Genomic DNA, 20,049 nt, shown 5'->3' with positions numbered 1-20,049 from the left:
TCGATGACATCACACTTGACGTACGATGCAGGTGCTATAAAAAAATACATTTTAGAAAAGCTAAACCTTGGACAGAACCGTGATCTTGGGTATGTAATAGACACTCGCATAATAATAAAACGCAACACAATACCGTGTCGCTAGAACTGACATCCATTTAACTTAGCCATGCTGTTTGAATTATTACAACATTCATTATACTGCTATGCATTATTATGACTTTCTAGTGCTAATGTTAAGCACATTTATGTGTTACGATTGCATTAGCATTCTGCAGTGGTCACATGCTCATATGACTGTATTCCATAAGAAACTAAATCTATTATAGGGCTTGTTTCTTATTAGCTTTTAAAACCGCTATCTATTTTATAGTAAAATCTCTGGAATCTACACTGTAATTCTCCACATGTTTAAATTATGAATTTATTGTGCTTTACTTTATGCAATTATAATATGTTTACCATAGATTTGCAAATGTCTGTAATTTATCGTACCTTACTTCATGGTATACCATGAATAATTGGAATTTCCCTACAAAAACGTTGCTGTGGTACTAATTTGTATTTATTTCATTATATTGCAATAGTATATATATATATATATATATATATATATATATATATATATATATATATATATATATAGTTATTATTATTTAACAGTACTTACTATATTGCGCATGCACACTGGGACACTAGCTTCGAGTGGCGTCAGAAAAACAACTCTCGCGATATTAGAAAAATCAAGAACGTAATTTTCACCCCAATGCGTTTCTGCCAGTTTTGCTTACAGTTCAAACAGACAATACAAAAAAGGAGCGAGGTGAGTGTTGCAGGCCAAAGTAACATCATTGCATTTTGCATTTAGACAAAGATAACACTGTATCTTTTAGTGAGGACAGCCCATTTATTTGTGGAAGATTAAACATTGCATTATAAAGTGTGTTATCAAAATTATCGAGTTGCGTTTGCTGTTTAATTAGGCCAAGCCACTACTAGGGTGGTTTGATGCTGTGCAGCGCGCGTTGTAAGCAGGGGCAGTACTGTGGTGGTGGTGGTGGATACTGTGTAACATACCATTTAATAATATTTAGTCATTTAACTTTACACATTTGGTGTGCACATCTAGGCTGTTTTCATGGAAGGCATGTGCAGACCTTTGAATACTTCGCATGAGTACCTAGTACCGCCACAGTATGATCCATCTCATGTTTGGTTGCTGTGGTTACAGTCAGCTGAAGGAGTGGTGCTAGAATTAGGATAGGCCAGCCTGTAATGTGATGTTTTACTCTTTGTTAATGAATTCTGAAAAGGCCATTTCTGTTTTGTATTTACCGTTGCCCAGCTAATCATTGTTTTTGTATTACTCTTAGTTTTCCTTAAGATCGTGCATCTCTATTCTGTAAGTATGGCAGGCAGTCAGTCGGTAGACATCATTACAAAGGTCCTGGAGAATCAAATGATTCAGACAGCCAAAGCTTTGGAGGAGCAGCTTGATGCAGAGATGACAAAATTGGATACTATGGATGAGGATGAACTGGATAGACTTAAGGAAAGGAGACTTGAGGCACTAAAGAAAGCACAGCAACAGAAGCAGGTACACCACTGTCATTTATGGGTCATTCTGTGTAAAATCATCCAAGTAACACCCTACACCCTCAGATTTACACCAGACTCCGTGTTCAGTAATGTTAGTGGCAAAAAAAAATAAAAAAATGGCATTTTCAGCCTGATCTAGTCAAAGTTACAGAGGGGTCAAAATGTGGTTGATTTTGGACCCCCCAACCTAAAAAAATGGCATTTTCAGCCTGATCTAGTCAAAGTTACAGAGGGGTCAAAATGTGGTTGATTTTGGACCCCCCAACCTTTAATGAACTCAAGAACTATTTGAGCTAGATACTTGTCTTTTTTATTGGAAATTGCATGAAGAATCCAAAATGACAAATACCTTCCAGTAAGTTTGTATATGTGAAGCAGAGACTTTGACCTTTCCATACATGTTTTTTTTTTCAGATTTCTATTGGAGTTTTTTCCCCCCAAAGGTCAAAAACTTTAACTGGTAACCTTACTTATTTATTTTTTAATGTCACTTTTGGATTCCCCTCGCTGACTTTTGACCCTTTAACCCAATCAGGCTGAAAACTGAAAACTTTTTTTGGTGGCATGAACAACCTTAAGCACTGAGTTTGGTCTAAATCCGAGATGGTAGGGTGCACAACTCCTGTACATCTGGAAAGGCAGAGTTGGTAAAATATCAGTGCATGTTTCATAATGAATAAATCCTTGAAGTGGTTCAATGAAATTCAGAATATTCGTAGGTCCCCAGTGCCTCAGCCAGGAAAAGCACTACCATTTACAGTCACAACGCCACTTAATCAGGACACTGATAATCGGGATTTCTGCTTGAATGGGACAGAACTCTGGGAGACGGTTCTTCCCAGTGCTATTTATGCCGTTTAATTGGGACGTCACTTCGTTTAATTGGAATACAGTATTGTCAAATTAATGGAGATCGCTTTTCAGAGTAAGACATGATTGTGCCGCGCAGTGCAGTGATTACGCAGTGACTTGTGTAAACCAGTGGTTTTAGCCTTACCTGTCATTTGCGAGTTGTTGTCATGACTGAGAAGCGAAATCCAGTCGATTTTGGCTCTGGCTCAGAAGGTTAAGCTCTTGATGGATTCCTGTGGTTTCTCAGGCTGCTGTGGCAAAGAAATTTGGCATGTGAACATTGCAGATGTCTTTCCTTGTGAAAGGTAAAGATGAAATCTTGTAGCAGTTTGAGAACAACGGCAATCCGAAGTGAAAACGACAGAGAGCAGGCAAGGATGAGGAGGTTGGCAACGCGCTCTTGTGGTTTTGACAGAAATTAAGTCAGGGAGCTTGAATTCCAGGCCCCATGCTGAAGCAGAAAATAAAAAAAAAACAGTGATTCATTTTGTTTGGGAATAAAAAAATTAGAAATTTAAACCAAATGATGCATTTAACATTTATTCATAATGTGGTGTGGTTTCATTATTTAGAAATAAAAAAAAAATGAAAAAATACTTCTCTCTTGTTCATGTTGTAAATTATGAATATAAGTGTGACCTAAGGTCCTCTTAAACTGGGACAGCCGCTTATTCAGGATATTTGTATATGTACCGAGGCGTCCTGATAAAACGGCGGCGACTGTACTAGTGTACAGGGTAAATCAAGCCTTGGATGCATTGAGTTGTCAACCTTGGCTGTGGGACCACTGGCAGCACTAAATTGGCCTTTGTCCTCCTCTGGTATAATGTAAAATGTATATTACTGGTACACAATTAAAAATGGGTAATTGTAAAAGTATTGATTTTCTATTTTCAGGATTGGCTTTCCAAAGGGCATGGAGAATACAGAGAGATACCCAGTGAGAAAGATTTCTTCCAAGAAGCAAAGGAAAGCAAGAATGTAGTTTGCCACTTTTATAAAGACTCAACCTTCAGGTAAATAGATGGCATAGATTTAACTTTTATTGTAAGCTTTATTGTAAAGTAACTTAAACACTCCTAAATCTGAATATATATATATATATATATATATATTCAGGACACACACACACACACACACACACACACACACACACACACACACACACAGTGCTACCCTGTTATAATGCGGTTGTCGGGGTCCATAATTAGGAGACTACTTTTATTTGTGTTTCGCCTTAAAACGAATATTGGCATTTTGTTCCCAAAACCAAAAACAACACACAGTCTTGCACTCTCTTGCTTGTCTCACTCGACTCTGCCCGCACTGATGTGGGCACCCCCTTACATGCTTTCATGTCCCCTCCTCCCCGGACGTCACACACCAATCTCAGCTGAGGCAAGCTTACCTCTTTCACACACACAAACAACAGGGTCCGTAGACCAGTCCTGTAACAGTATAAATTGCAGGTTGTACCATATATACAGTATAATAGAAACTGCTGCTTGAGTTTCACCTTTTCTTATTCTGTGCACCGCATCGAGTTTCATTTTAAGAGAAATATTTTAGTTTTTTGCTGTCTGACATGCTTTGTACTGTATATCTGGAATGTTCGCCCAACATTTGAGAGTCAGATTGCATTATGGGGGAAATGGGAACCACGACCTTACTGTATTATAACCGATTCTGCACTACATATATAATGTGTAACTTTTCTTCCAACTCATTTGAGCTGCTGCTTTTGAGTAGCCCTTTCTTTGTTCAAGACCTTTGCTTTAGTGAACAGTATTACCCCATGCACTATTAAAGTACATTTTAGATCATTTATGCAGGTAGCTACTACAAGCCTTCTTGGAAATATCAGATATATTGGACTTGATATAATACTTTTGTTTATCTTATGTATGTTTTTAAAATTTGAATTATAAATCACTGCTTTCTTTTTTTTGTTACAGATGCAAAATTTTAGACAAGCATTTGGCTATTTTGGCAAAGAAACACCTGGAGACAAAGTTCATTAAGCTAAATGTTGAAAAGGCTCCTTTCCTGACTGAGAGGCTTCACATCAAAGTTATTCCTACCCTGGCACTAGTGAAAGATGGAAAGACCAAAGATTATGTTGTAGGTTTCAACGACCTTGGAAACACAGATGAATTTACAACAGAAGTTTTGGAGTGGCGTTTGGGATGTTCAGAAATTATTAATTACAGGTAACTATTTTGATCTTCAGTCATTGAAAATAAATTTCTAAACTAACATATTTAAAAAGCATCTATTTTAAATCGTTATTTACTCATAATGCTCTTGCTCTTAATTGTATTTTTACTTGTACTGTGATTCTTGAAATGTATTTGTTTACGACTGTAAGTCACCCTGGATAAGGGCATCTGCTAAGAAATAAATAATAATAATAATAATACTGTTGTGCTCTTGCACAGATGATGTTCAGTGTAAGCCAAATCAATTGTACATGCCTTTTAAAGATAGATCTATCACAGTGTGCATAGCAATTTATAAAGACTAGATTTATAATGTATGATTTGCCTGTGGCACAGTCTTCGGGTTAAAGTCTTTTAATATTTATTCAATTGGATGATTGCCATCAAGATGCAATAGGAACATACAGTAGGTAAATAACTTGAATTGGGTTCAAAATCCATAACTGTCAAGTTAAAGCATGAGTAATAACTAGCACAACAGCTAGCTTGTGCTTACAATATCTATACAATTAAGTATGTAGCTTAATGTTGAATTTTAGACAAATTATTTAGAATTCATGTAGCTCCAGATCAAGGCAGGTTTTAAAACCTAAAGATTTAAATATGCTTCAGTGTGCAATAACATATTTTATATGAATATGAATGTACAAGTTAAATGCGTGTTCTAAATGATCTTTTATTTAATTTGTTGCACCACTGTGCTTTACAACACATTTGATTTCTACACATTCTCCTGACTTTTTTTTTTTTGTCTTTTGTTACCCATGTTTCAAAAATTGATTAGTGTTTAGGCTGGACTGTTACAGAACTGGTATATCTTGTTGCTGCTATTACTTGGAACAATTTATATTCAAGCTGTGTTTGACTATAATACAGTAGTACTGCAGTAATTTTTTTCAGTGCAGTTTTTAACTTTAAAAGCAAAACATATCTGCTTGCTTGTGTGTTTTTTTTTTTTTAAATGAGACCACCTAATTTGAATGTGTATTTTCAGTGGTAATTTGATGGAGCCACCCACTGCAGGCCAGAAGCAAGGGTCCAAGTTCACCAAGGTGGAAAAGAAGACAATCCGAGGAAGAGGGTATGATTCTGATTCGGACGACGATGACTAAAGGACTGAATCCTCTACTGTCATTTCTTTCTGCTCTTATTATATTACAAACATGACTTTCTGGTTTCAGTTGATATTCATATTTCATTAGGTCTTTGTTTTACCCCTTCAACTGTTAATTTTTGTTTGTACCAACAGAGTACTCATTGTAAAACAGTTGTATTTTTTACGATAAATTATACAATTGCAAATGTAAAGTTCTAGTATGCAGTCGAGGAATCGTTTTTTCATTCTGTCCCTCATTTGGCCTGACCTCCTAGGGGTAAACACACAGGCAGTATGGGGTATATAATGTGTGTATTCTTTCCTCTTGGTGGTGTTTAATGGCAGTGCAAAGGCCTTTCTTTACATCCACCAAGTTATCTTTTTTTATTATTTTTTTCTTAAAGAAATGACTCAAATATATGTTAAAGGTAATTTGATCATTAATTAAGTTGGCCTGATCAGCATTAAAATAACAGTGGTCGAAGAAAACTAGCTAGAGTTTTTCTTGAACTAATGCTGTGCAAACTTGATTGCAGAACTGGTTTGGGTGGTGCTTTGATAACTAATTGCTCCCTACCAGGGTATGAGCAGCAAGTGCTAAGGATGCCACAAGCATAGTAGCCAGTTGTTGCCCTGGTACATTTGGACTGTATATTGATATGGGCTTTAACATAATAAATAAAAAGTGTTGGAATTTCACTTTTTTTTCCATTCTGTGTTCATAAGTATTTGAAACACTGTCTTTTTTAACCTACTATTACCTTCTGAGTTTTAACTTAAAGCACTGGAAAATGTTATCAAAGAACAAGCAGTTTAGCATTGCAGTCAACAGACATAAGAAATGTCTTAAAGGGAAAAGCTTATAAATTAGGCTTCCCTGTTTCATAAGACATTTGTTAGAACTAGTTGCAGCATGTTACTCCAGACCCTGCCTTGTATAGCTATATTGGCTGGAGCTTTTTGACTACTTCATTTAATTGAGGTCTCAACAAGAACTTCTCTGAGGAAACATCCAGTGTCCCCCAACACACTTTTTTTTTGCGTGAAGCTCAATAAAGTGTTCAGTAATTAACTTGTCAGTACCAGCTGTAAAACTAGATAAACAGTAACCAACTGGGAAAGAGATCCTACAGTTCTGGCCAAATGTATTAGAAAACCTAATGAGTACAACTGCACAGTTTATTTACAGATTATTTTATTTGACAAAAGCTACTGGATCTCACAGGCACTATGACTCAAGGGCCTTTTGTTCCAATGGTTGAAGGCGACGTCTTACAACCAGTTCCCCAGTACTCTTCAAATACGTTTCTGACAGTTCCTCCTCTGTTGGAAGTCCATGTGGTAACTTCAGAGGTTGTATTCTGTAAATTAAAAAAAAAATAATAATAAATTGACTGAATAAGCTTGTATTCTGTGCTCTGTATACTGTATATAGAAAGAATAATAGAAAACCAACCTTATCAGATGCTTTATAACTTTTAACTTTTCATTCACAGCCGGGATGTTTTTGTGTACACAAGGTTGATGGGCCTAAAAAGCAAGACAATGAAGTTAAGCAGAACATTCCAAACTTTGGAGTGAGCATTTATATACTAAAAAAACTTTACCAATTGTAAAGATAATTTATTAATTTTTACAATTAGTTTAAAGCAGAGAGTCCCATCTGGTAGAAATCCCAGATGGCCCCTGAAACATTTGCCAAATTGGGCTACTAACTCTATCCATTTCCCTTGCACTAAAACCAGACTACTCTACACTGCTCCATGACACATTAACACAGAATGTCAAAAAAATCCCCATAGATGTTTTTTTTTTTATTATATTCAGACTGGAAATATTCCTACCTTTTCCAATTAATACTTGTGTCCCTGTAACTAAAAATACTTTTAGGGAGGAATATTTTGATGCAGTACCTTGTCTAATCCAAGATCATGCACAACCTTCTTTTCCCAGTATGGACGGCGTCTTGCACTTTTTATTCTGGTGATGAGGTGCAGCTTGTGAGGATGTTCTGGATCACCACCATACCTTTCATGATCTTCAGATCTTTCTTCATACAGCTAGAATAAAAACGGCACATCCATTACAATTTCACCAAATCCCTGTGCTAACAAAATATTTACTGAAAATATAAACAGGACTCGTGATTACACCTTAGGCAGGGGGGGTCAGTTACAGGAATATCAGGTCTATAAAGTGAAGTTTCAGTTTTTCCAAGATGATTCTTATATTGAATAATCAACAGGTAAGTAAAGGTTTCTGTTATTCATTCTATTCAGGTTTTGTACAACAGATATTTAATAAAAAAATAATAATAATAAAGAAGGATAACAGGTGAATGTTAATGTGTGTATTACGGAGCAAAATAACAGTAAAATATGAAATATTATTTAATGAAATATATTTTTAAAAATTACTAAAAAGTTCTGAAAATTATCTCGAGAGTAAATGCCTAAAATGTCATTATTGTCCCTTATCTTTTTAGGTGTTTGCTATCTATCATTCTGCCTCCTGATGTTCTCATTTTATAACCCTTTCCCCCTTATCTGTTTTTTTACTAATTTAACTGAGCGCTTCGAATAGAGGCTGCTTATTATCCACAGTGATAAAGTGATTTTGGTATAAAACAGATTTGAAATGCACTTAAGACTAAAATATGTACTTAGCCCATAGGGAAGTGGGTAAGTGGTATGTTAATCTATTGTAACATACAGTCACCAACACTATCCCCATCGCTGATTTGATGGATTCACAGCAGTGGATAATAAAATCAATTGTGAAGCAACAGAAGTCACAATCACTGAGCAAAATAAATTTTAAAAAAAATGTATTTGAAGCTCATTACTCTAACCATATGATCATGTCTAAATATGTAAATTCCCATACCGTGGCTGGAATCCTTGCTTTAGTGAACTTCCAACGAAACAGTCCACTCCATGGGAATGGCACTACTGTTGTCGAATTCTTAAGGAAAAAAATAAAATGACCAAAATAATTGTTCAGTTGCAGAAATAGACAGATCAGTTGTTTATTGGTCCTATTTTCCCCTTGTTCATGAATATGCAGATACAGGGTATATGTCTAGCAATGTTACAGGACTGTGAAAGCTAACCAGTCTGCAGGTTGAGGTGATTATCCTTTAATAGCCTGAAAATATTTCTATTGATATCTGTTGCTCCTGAAGACAGTACTAAAGCTATAGTCCAGAAAGCAACCTGGACTAGATTAACAATTTGATAAATTCAAGAGTTGTTCTTGCTTTGAATTACTACTTTTTATTATTGATGTACAGATGATGAACATTCAAAATGTATATCTAATTTCTCAAATAAAAATTTGATCACAAAAAACAAAACAAAAAGTAACTTTACTTTAGCGACCAGTTAGTCAGTAAGGTGCAAGGATCATCATGGGCTGCTCTAATGTGGTGTATCTGCAAGGTATTTAAATGGTTCCTTGTGAAACTTTCGTGTAGTCCTTTTTTCAGCAACAGTGGCTTGAAGCCTGGTTCCTGGAAACGGGGCCACCTAGTTTGAGGCAACTTTTCCCAAGTCTTCCCTGGTGTGCCAAGCAGTGGCCTGAAACCTTGTCTCCTGAAACTAAGTTCCAAGCCACAAAGTGGCTTTGTGTCACCTACCAACCAAGCACTCACCACCAGCCATCTAAGTGTCAGATATGCTGTCTTATCTATTTTAGCTTAAACTAACTTTCAGCGTTTATATACAACATGTCAAGAATTCTATTTGCATTTATGTAGTTTTAACTTAATATGTCTACATTTTACCTTTAATCCCAGTGAATATCTTTGAAGTGTCCTGCAAAATCCTGCCATTCTGTTTTAACGCTCAAACCCTGTACATTCACAATAACTGTGAATATTAACGGAGAAAACAAGATACGTTATAATATATCAAGGTAGCCTACAACAAGGTTATTTCAGCACATTTACATTGTCACACTTACGAAAATTTGATTTTCAACAACCTTTTCAAGATTAAAGATTCATTACTTGATTCAACTTCTCCAGCTGTTATCTAAGCAATACAAAAACGCTTCCATTCAGATCATAGCTTTAGTTCCCATTTCAATGTCACGTTGTAACAGTAACCGGAAGTCATTGCATTAGGTATTCTGCTCCGACTCAAAGAGATTCTCTCAATTGATAAAACATAAGTTCCTGCTTTTTTCCCCCTAAGTATTATTATTATTATTATTATTATTTATTTATTTTTTCCATACCCAATTTTAATATTTTTTGTTAAGTACTGCATAAATAAATAATTACAATTTGTATTATTAAATTATAACATTTCTGCACTTGTCATTTTTGTAATATAATATGCTATTACTTGGTTCCCTTGTACAGTATAATAAAAGATATTCTAGAAAATAGAATATCTTTGGTACAGTACTATAATGTTGCTCTAGCGAGGGATTTATTTGTATGTAGCACTAGAGTTAGTAAGCAAGTTTGAAAATGTAGACTGACAGAAGAGGTGGTATATGTACGTACGCGTAGCTGCTGTTGTCGTGTTCACAAATTCACTAAGAAAGCAATTGCTGATTTTATATAATCAATTATGTGAGATAAAAAAATATTTTAAATTGGCCTGTTTCTAGTTAAGATTTATACATTTTATTTGATTATCCAGTACCGTCCATAATACAAGCACTGTTGATTTCTTTAAATGACAAACTACACGTTCAACAAGGAAGTTTTGATTATTATTTATGTAAAGGCACTAAACTAAAACAAAACACTAAAGTTGAAAAATATTTTGTGAACTACTTTTGTGTGACAAGTACCATATCACAGAATGCGCTGGTCGCGATCGAGAGTTCATTGAGCAAAAGCTGATGTTCCAAGAAAAGCAAGTTTGTAAAATATGAAAAAGACCAAGACGGAATTACGGGACTGTAACAAAAAAAAAGTCTTCCTTCTTCTTTTACAATTAAATAGATATAAACTACTGTCTTAAGAAATACTTATAAGAAGATAAGCGACAACAGGAGTTTCTAAAAAGCAGGATTACCACTAAAAAATAGTTTGTTGATGAAATCCCAGGTAATTGTCGGAATTTAAGGTTTATCAATAACGGGGTATTGCAATCTCTGAAATGCATATTTACCAAATAATGATCTTTAATTATATTAAACCAACTCTGTTACAGTATCTGTGAAGCATAACAACACTGGAAATCAAATTACTTTCTGTGCTGACTTTTTGGCTGTTCCGTGTTTTTGTAGGTTTTCATATTACATATTATTAAAATAATAATATTTGTCGTTAGTGCATCATTTCTAGAGCCGACAGGCGGCTTGAGGTTTACATTCTTAAATCCTGGACTCAAACCTGCCATGATAAAAACAAAGTACAGTGTCAGAAGTGGGTTAAACCATATATTGACAAACTGCACTGTGAGAAACAGACATGCAAGTCCAACTCTGTTTCTTTATAACGTGTGCTAGTGTACGAGTTGAAGGGATGGGGAGGTGTTTACTGTACTTGCTACCTGTCTACATTTTTTCTGTGTGTTTATGTAGCTACTCTGTTATTATTATATTCCTTACCCAATTCTGCCATCTAGTGGAACATTGTCATTACAACAATAATTCTTATGTACTGTGTCTGTCACCAACATGGCAAAGTCAATAGGCTTGAGTTCCAATTTAGTAGCTTGGAAAAATCATTTTTGGAACATATAAACTTATGCATTAAACATCAAAACTATTGAGGACCCTAATATATCAGAATGAAGGCTATCAGGTCCAGTTTATTTAAAGCAGGTTATGTGAGACGTTTAGGCGATACTTTAGACCCACAAATAAATTCCTATGGACTACTGTATGTGTTAATGGTGTGCTAAAGCAGGAGTAGGCTTTCAAATCACTTGAACATCTCTTGTTAGCATTGGCAACATAAACATTGGTTCCTTTATTGTGCTGTTTAACTTTTCAAGCTCCACACAAAACAAAGTCTACACTTCCTTCTTCCTGGTACTGTATACCTTCCTGTAGAAAAGGTTGCTTTCTGAGGTCTGACTAATGGTCATCATTCTGATTTAGACCATGTGAGTGAATCTGACACACAAAGTAAAACTGTACAAGGTGGAGTAGATTTCGACAGCTGCAGAGGTTCTACAGGAATGCAGTTCTGTTACAAGGAGCTATTGGGGAAACAAAGTAGGAGCCAACGAGCCAAACTATGGCATACATGTGTCACTTGTTTGAATGTGCCATATACAAGGCCTAGAACAGTGGAGTTTGAAAAGCAATAGTAGTGGGTTCCTGACTAGTCAGACACGTGTCCTTATGGTTTGACAAACATCTCAAATGACACCAATTGGTCTACATGTGGCTGGATCCACTGCAGATGATTGGATATCTGACAACCCAATACACGTATATAATAAAACATATATGAACCCACCCACCCACTCACTAACCTGTACATCATTATTCATTATCATTTTTTGCAGATAAAAAAAATAAAAAGGGCAAATGGATTCAAAAAGTGTTTTATTTTATGGACAGGTCACACATTCCATAAAGAAAATTACTTCAATCTACCTGTTGTCTATGAAAAAAAACAAAAGAAACGAAGTATGATAGGATGTAGTGCACCTAAAAAAAGTAATGTACATGATTACAATCTTAAAACAACTGTGAGGCGAATTAAAACACTGATTACAGACCTTACCATTTAAAGGTCAATTAGCTACAGCAGTGCACCTGGATAAAATATAAAGAATGTAGTATATTTTACATTTTTTACATTGTTTTTAATAAAAACTAGAAAGTATCTGCCAGACCATTTAGGTAAATGCCATCACAATTGAAAATTAACATTTTTAATTTTTAGCACTGTTTTCTTGTGGTGTTTCACTTGAATTCCTAAAATAAATACAAAAAAAATAATAATTCAGGTGCAAAGACTATTTTGTCAAACTACAGCGATGGCCAAAAGTTAAGCATCACCTAGAATTTTAGGATTGAGATATAATAATAAAAAGACAAAAACTATATGAACATAATTTAGATCTTATTTAATATCATGTAATCAAAGAAACTACAAAGTGATATTGCAAACGTCTACAGGAAGCTATAATAGTAGAACAGTATTTCATGTTAGATTTCAAAATGTCACAAAAGTATATGGAAAATTACAAAGATTACAAATGGGTATGACATTATTCAGCAGGCTTCATTCGACTATGAAACACAATTAGTTAATTCTAATGGGTGATGCAAACCTTTTGGCCATAGCTGTAGATTCTTTATGACCCCACTATGAATTGACAGAAATCTTTCAGACATTGTTTTCTCAAGGTGGTTGAGCTTCAACTGTCTCAAGCCCTTGCTGTGTAATGTAAAACCTGCATTTAAATTGACCTGCAGTTATGAGCCAGATTTTCTTTTTTCAATATAAAAGAGAGGAAACTTTAAGTAGAGTGCACTTTTAAGGACTAACCTGGTATTTTATGCTTCAATTTGTTCATTATATGTAAGTAAATAATTGATAAAAAAACAATTCTACCAATACTAAAACACACTCTATGCTGTTGAAAAGTATCAGGTGAGCTTTATTAAAACATAAAATATAAACTTTCAAAAGGCAGCTATTAATAACCAAATATTTCAGCTGTTTTCAGACTTTGGGTTTATTTAAATAAATAAATCGGGTACAGTAGAACCTAGAATAACTGATCCTGTAAGATACGATTCCCTCTATTAATTGATGGACCACCGGTATGTGTCATTTACACATGCTGCTACCAACTGAATGGTACTGAAGGAAACTGAGCAATGCACATTTTATTATATATCTAAAATCGTAAATTTAACAGGACAGAAGGAATTCAGTTGCATATAAAGCCAGGCACGAGGAAAGACAGAGGCAGTGGAAAACTTATAAGCTCACTTACAACAACAAGAAAATCGCTGTTCACAACATCGCTGACCTTCAAAAGCAGTTTGTGTGTGTGTGGGTGGTTTTTTTTTTTTTTTTTTTTTTTAAACTCAATTTCTGTCTCAGATTAACACACACTTTCGTAGTTTGTTCTAAGCCAAAAGGCAAGGAATTTTACTGTTTGAAATCTCATGGAAAAGGTCTATATTAAAAAAAACACACACACACACACAACAATATGCAATCTGCTTATTAGACCAATTAAATGTAAAGACATTCGGGAAAAAAAGAGATCGCAATTCTTGAATATCCGGTTCAGCATTTTCAAGATGATAGTTGTCACAATCTCTTGAAGGTAGTATTCTGTACCACTTCGTCCTTGTAGACATTATGCCCAAAGCCTGCTAAATTCATTGATCTCCACTACTCCAGGTGGACAGGGACTGCTAAGGCAGAGTTGTAGATGTTACTTTGGAAGAGGTCAACAAATTCACGGCCAGGTAACATGCTGAATTTTCTTCTTAGTCTCTGATGATTTAAATTCTCCCTGAAAACACAAAATGAATAACACACACACATGCATATTACATACATATATATATATAAAATACTGTACATTTAATCATTCTTTACATTTAAACAAATGCACATAGTTTACTACAGGACAAATACGTTTTGCATCATTAACTGGAACGAAACAGTTTGTGTCATTATCTAAAAAAGGCATGAATTGTCGACTGGGGAGAGCTGTCAATTAGACGTTGCACTTGGTGTTTTTTTGTGTGCACTTGTACTTCTTATTTATTCTTCTTATTTTAAAGAAGAAAAATGTTGTGATGTTGGTGTTTTTTAACTGAACTGTATCCTGTTAAGACCGCCCACGCAGCATTTGACAGGCTGCAGAAAATGTCAGTTTATCAGCCGAGATGATTACTGGTTGTTAGTTGTGTTGGAAATTAATTCTATCCTGTGGTTCTTAGTAAAGCCCGGCCACGCAGCATTTAACAGGCTGCACAAAACGTGACAATAAATGGGTTTGCGAGATGACATTAAGAAAAAAAAACATTCCCTGCCCAATCTGTTTATTTTCAGGTATTTTTAAGATGTCTTTCTATTTCAATTAAATCAACTTACTGTTGGGTAACGCTCCCATGTCTAGCAGTAGGTTTGTCTGACAGTACTCTGTACAACTTGCAGTGTCGATAGACATCTCAGAGGTGCTTTTCTGGAAAGTTTTGACTTACCCCTTCTTCAATTGCCATGTTACTGTTTGATTTGTTTTTAAATCTAATCAGAATATGGAAAAATAGATAAAGATAAGGGATAGGGGATTTTAATTGAAGACATTAGGGGAAATGTGTATCGGTCATTAGATCATTAAAATTCAAATTTGAAAAAATGTACTCTTCATACCGAATTAAACAATTATTTCCCCTAATCTACTATTAAAGTTATGAATAACATATTTACTTGGTATTATTATTGGTTATGATAGAACTGACTGGGATTCAAACCTGCAATCTTTTACGTTGATGGAGAGTGCAGTTCCAATATGACCCGGATAGCTATAATAAAAATCAGGCACTATAGTGTCGTAAAAGGAGTTACGTTTTGTATTGGTTGCGGTGGTCTCTGAAAATGACTTTGTTAACTATTGTAATGTCAGCACCTACATGTCACTGAAGCAAGACAATGTTAGAATCCTTGCTTCTGAGATCGTACATACCGCCACTTCAGGGTCTCCTCCTTTCGGCGCCGCTCTTTTTAATTTCATACTTGCTGTTCCTCCTGTAGATGCCTCGGTCACAGAGGCGGGTGTCGATTTGACATTCCCATTCGGGTTCTGGTAACTGGTAGTGGCTCTGTCCTGTTTGACCACCATCTCAGGAAGGTGCTTAATGGAGTTATTGGAAGCACTGCTCAGGGAACCATCAGAGGAGCAGTTGGTGGAAGTGTTTGAAAGTCTGCGGATGGTGTTGGCTAGGTTCCCAGATGGAGGGGGCTTTAAGCGATCTGTGGCTCCTGCCTCGATCTTTTTCAGTTTTATGCTGGTACTTGTTGAGCTGCCATCAAACAATATTGGTCTTTTTCTTGAACCATCAGCACCAGAACTACAAAAAGACCAAACAAACAAAAAAAAAGGTAATACAATGGACCCGTAGCGCAGGCTACAGTACACTGGCACTTGCCATTTGTCTACCCAACACTTGCGAATCCTCCATCAATCAACCTACTATTTTTAGGGGAATTTGCAGGATAACCAAGGTTAGGTGGTTGATCAGTCAAGCGTGATTCCCCAGTGCTGTACAATGCTTGAATAAAATCAGAGTAGCTTATCCCAGTGGGTAAAGGTTGATTTAAGAAAAAAATAAAAATCAACCCTATAGTTTCTGATAAATTTGCACTGGTTGCATACTCCATTTATACTTATTGTATTCTTTGGACAGCATAGTACAGTTAATGAAAAAGGAAAGGTTAGATTTTCTATCAGATTTATTTTCCATGTGTAGTCTATTTAAATATGTGTTTGGTGCATATTAAAATCTTAGTTCTATAGAAATTATTAATTTGTGGAGGACTTTATTTAAACTTCTTTTTACTGTTCTTCCAAAGTCAGTTTATTTTCACCTAAAAAAAATTGGGCGAACCAGTTGAAGATGGTGCATCTATTTTAGGGCTGTCAGTTAAGCCTCCAAATAGCAATCGATTAATTGGGCACACAAAATATAATCGTTCAAATAAATATCGATGATTGGACACGTTCATACTTAGAAAAAAAAAAAGGAAAAAAACATGCACTTGTCTAGACTATATATTTGCGTTTTGTTGTCCTTGTTTAGGACTACTGTCTGATCGTGGCTGCGAGGAGTTTAGTTTGACTTATTCTGTTGATTGTTGTGGTCTTTATAGTGTTTTTTATGCAGACGTAGAACTGTAGCACTAGTGCTTGCTTATGTGTATACTGTGAAGCCATAAATATTTGCGACCAAAATATTTGGTGAATCACAACCATAAAACCTATTTTGCTCCACAAATGTTGGCGACCTGTTGCAATATACAATGTATGTATTGTTAGTGGAACCTGATATTCGTGCCAAATGCATAATAAAAGGCTTGCAAATATTTATGGTTTTACAGCATAAGATGCCAACACCTCTCTCCTTCTGCTCATACACTGACATACAGACACACGTTTTTCTAAATAGTTTGGTAACTGGAATCGGACTCAAAATACCCGGTTCTGACCAGATTCCAAAAATCTCCTCAAATGCACATCGTTAGTTTTATGAGCTGTGGGCGACACTGATTTGTGCTTACAACGACTAGATGTGGTCATTAATCAGGAAACGCAGAAAGAGCACACAGCCCAGTTTGAAAAATACATTGTAAAAAAACATAAAAAAACAGTATTATTCCCAGGTTTAACAGTTCATTTTGAAACTCCAAAAAAGCGAAAACTATATAAGTCAGTTTTCTTCAATGTGCACAATTTATTTACATGTTGTTTGCCCGAGGAGGCATGCTTTTTGTTTGATAAACGTAAATAATGATATTAACTATTCATGTTACAAAAATGTAATTATTGAATTGATTATCCAGTATTTATATTTATGTATATTATTTATTTCTTAGCAGACGCCCTTATCCAGGGCGATAATGAGGAATGGAATCGATTGAAAAATCGATTTAATCGTAGCTGCCCTAATGTATTTGTATGGCCTGTGATAAACGGTCGTCGATCATTCACTTGTACATCAGGCAACATTAAACAGTAGTGTAATACATTTCTAACTAATTACATAATTTAAAACGCTTTAAAACGAAGGGAGTTCGTCTGTCTGTTAACTTTAATTTATGATAAATTATCTGAAACCAGTTGAGCCTTACCAAAATAACCATGTGTTATATTCAATTAAAAATAGTTTTTACTGCCATTTTTAATGATTATGTAAACTAATTTAAATATTGTATTGTAGATATTAAAATTTCAATAATTGTAGAACTAAAATGGTTCAATAATCTAAAACTGTCATTTTGATAGTGTGGCAACCCTACCTGCAACAGACCCATGAAGTCATTTTAGTAGCAAGAGCCAGCACCACCTGGGTGAATAGATTTGTAAAGCAAGTAATACCTTATCTATTATCTATAATAATATCTATTATCATAACCCTGGTGCCCTGAAATAAAAACATAACCATTACCGAATGGGTATTTACCTCCTAAAGACTTGAATCATGAACACTGTATACCAAAGCTGCTCACTGAGCCTGCAATGCAGTCGTGGCGCCGCTACCGAGATATCAAAACTACTACGCTCTTTGAAACTGTAATTTGAAGTTACTTACTTCGATCTAAACAACCTTGGAACTTCCAGATATTTGTTTCAACCATGTCCTATTGGATCAGCACTACAGGACCAGTGTTGCCTTCCCCTGATCTAAATAGCAGCAGATCTACATTCTGTACTGTAGAACCCAGAGCATTGAAAGTTCTAGTACATTACAACAAAAAGCACAAGCCATAGAAAGTTACTAGTTTGAAAGCAAGTAATACCTAAGTCTTTGTGCATTAGCTGCAGATTGGGATGCTCTCTTCTTTTCCATCCGTTTTCCCCATCTGCTGTTTGGCAGGTCTCTCTGAGGCAAGGGAATGATGTGCTGAAGGTACAGGTCTGTGAGTCTATCTTTGTCTGCATACTTCTCATTGTCAACAGGAATCTTTTTCTAAGGGAAATTTAACACTGTTAATAAAATGATACAAGGAATTTGTTTTTTCTAGTTAATATTGTAAAATGGAAACACAGGCAGTGTTTTACAAAGGACAGCATGTACCAAAATGTCTTGTTTGAGCTAAGAATATCGACATAGTACAGGACAAAATACTGTACAGCTCCTTAGTATGAAGGTAAAGGTAAACAATATCCACATGTGTATGGTTTACTTTATGAGGATATACAGTACTTTAAATCAGATCAAACTACACTTCAGTTATTGGTTTCATACTGAAGCACCAATTTTTACTAACTGTTCTGGGAGACAAAGTTATAAGCACTAATTGTTAAGATCATTCTTAATGTCATATAGACACAAAGGAGCCAGTACTTTGCACATTTGACACTAGGACTTCTCCTCTGATATGAACTAGCCAATCACAAACTTCCTCCAGCCTCCTTTGTTCCAAAAATCACGTGTCCTGAAGCCAGAGTTTCACCGTTCTTGCTCGGCTCTACAACTAGCCAGTGGAAAACCAGCCGTATAGGCCCTCACGGCTCAGATGTGCCAGTCTCCTATGTGCAGCATACATTTCAAAGGGCAGGCTCAGTCAAAGAGTAGGTAGCAATATCAGAATTACACCAGTATGATTTATACCACAATCGCTCCTTTTTATTGAAAAAATATAAGCCTACATAACTGGACACAGTGGAAAAACATTTTTGGCAGTAATGTGCCTTAACTGAAGGACCTATTCTCTGATGTGGAGGGTACGCTTACACTTATGTAATGTTTGATTAATTTGTTATCTATTTTAGATTTTTGTAATGTCCTGTTGGGGGAAAGTAGTTCCTTGGTTCTCTTAGTGTGAGCAAGGATTGTATACCTAGGATTACAGATCACTTTCAGCCCATGGTCTTGCCTTGCAAACCTTTAATGTAGAGACATGAGAAAAAAGGGTCTTGCCATGCCTTATACTATGTACATGGAAAACATGTGGCATGACAACAAGGCAACAATGGGTGCTGGCTATGCTAGCACCTACACAAACCCCTACTTTCTAGTGACAGACATAACGGAGTTACCTGGACCACTGCCACTTGTAAATAATGCTTGTTTTGCATTTTCCACTGGGAACTTTCAAAACAAAAAAATTAAAAAATTAAAAATTAATTAGCATGGATTCATCTCCTGAATTCTTTATTTGTAAAACATTTACTCATTTAAATGAAGCCACGTTTTTTCGTGTAATTGGTCAAACCTGTGTACTGCTAAACTGAACTGAACAGCCCAACAACTTTTTATTTATTTTTCCACTTTAAGTGACACACACACAGCAGCACGATTCTAAGTTTCAAGCTCACTAAAAACACTCATGCATTTTCTCTGGTACTGACCTCCAGTAATGTAAGCAGAATAAAATCGCGGGAAAGGAGCTCGGGGTGTAACAACAGATCTCTATTGTGTTTGTTTTTCTCGACATTTGTACCTATAACCCTTCCTCCTCCAACAACACAGCCCTCCGCCATTTTCATCTCAGTACCAGACAGTTCCCCGACATCCCCACAATGCACATCGGCACCTGTTTTCAATGAAAAGCCTGCCTTAATTTTTGTTAAACTGTTGTTACGGCTTTAACTGGGTACTACATACACATTTT

The 20,049-nt window shown here is 35.6% G+C and overlaps 3 protein-coding genes across 7 annotated transcripts; 1 reads left to right on the top strand and 2 right to left on the bottom strand.

Annotated features, from left to right (window-relative positions):
• LOC117405731 (thioredoxin domain-containing protein 9-like) lies at positions 1–6,464 on the top strand. Of its 2 annotated transcripts, none has more exons than XM_034009063.3 (5): positions 1–89; positions 1,373–1,596; positions 3,348–3,466; positions 4,406–4,660; positions 5,664–6,464. In XM_034009063.3, the coding sequence occupies exons 2-5, from the start codon at positions 1,408–1,410 to the stop codon at positions 5,779–5,781; spliced, it is 681 nt and encodes a 226-aa protein (XP_033864954.1). In that variant the 5' UTR covers positions 1–89; positions 1,373–1,407; the 3' UTR covers positions 5,782–6,464. The 2 variants fall into 2 exon arrangements, with proteins under 2 accessions (XP_033864954.1, XP_033864953.1); XM_034009062.3 differs by lacking the exon at positions 1–89 and adding an exon at positions 679–822.
• Positions 6,465–6,943: 479 nt separating this feature from the next.
• Positions 6,944–9,903, bottom strand: LOC117405732 (large ribosomal subunit protein uL30m-like). 3 transcript variants are annotated; one of them, XM_034009067.3, is made up of 6 exons: positions 9,775–9,903; positions 9,550–9,634; positions 8,652–8,729; positions 7,679–7,825; positions 7,222–7,295; positions 6,944–7,126 (listed from the first exon to the last, which is right to left on the bottom strand). In XM_034009067.3, the coding sequence occupies exons 2-6, from the start codon at positions 9,595–9,597 to the stop codon at positions 6,994–6,996; spliced, it is 480 nt and encodes a 159-aa protein (XP_033864958.1). In that variant the 5' UTR covers positions 9,598–9,634; positions 9,775–9,903; the 3' UTR covers positions 6,944–6,993. The 3 variants fall into 3 exon arrangements, with proteins under 3 accessions (XP_033864958.1, XP_033864957.1, XP_033864956.1); XM_034009066.3 differs by having other exon boundaries at positions 9,750–9,893; XM_034009065.3 differs by having other exon boundaries at positions 9,729–9,892.
• Positions 9,904–12,267: 2,364 nt separating this feature from the next.
• On the bottom strand, positions 12,268–19,935 carry LOC117405943 (ashwin-like). Of its 2 annotated transcripts, none has more exons than XM_034009489.3 (4): positions 19,787–19,935; positions 18,232–18,401; positions 15,401–15,785; positions 12,268–14,221 (listed from the first exon to the last, which is right to left on the bottom strand). In XM_034009489.3, the coding sequence occupies exons 1-4, from the start codon at positions 19,922–19,924 to the stop codon at positions 14,165–14,167; spliced, it is 750 nt and encodes a 249-aa protein (XP_033865380.3). In that variant the 5' UTR covers positions 19,925–19,935; the 3' UTR covers positions 12,268–14,164. The 2 variants fall into 2 exon arrangements, with proteins under 2 accessions (XP_033865380.3, XP_033865381.3); XM_034009490.3 differs by lacking the exon at positions 12,268–14,221 and adding an exon at positions 14,230–14,961.
• Positions 19,936–20,049: the final 114 nt, after the last annotated feature.

This window comes from Acipenser ruthenus, chromosome 9, assembly GCF_902713425.1.
Source record: "Acipenser ruthenus chromosome 9, fAciRut3.2 maternal haplotype, whole genome shotgun sequence".
Lineage (NCBI taxonomy): Eukaryota > Metazoa > Chordata > Actinopteri > Acipenseriformes > Acipenseridae > Acipenser > Acipenser ruthenus.
Note: the sequence above shows the minus strand (reverse complement) of the source record. Positions and strands in the feature narration are given on the sequence as shown.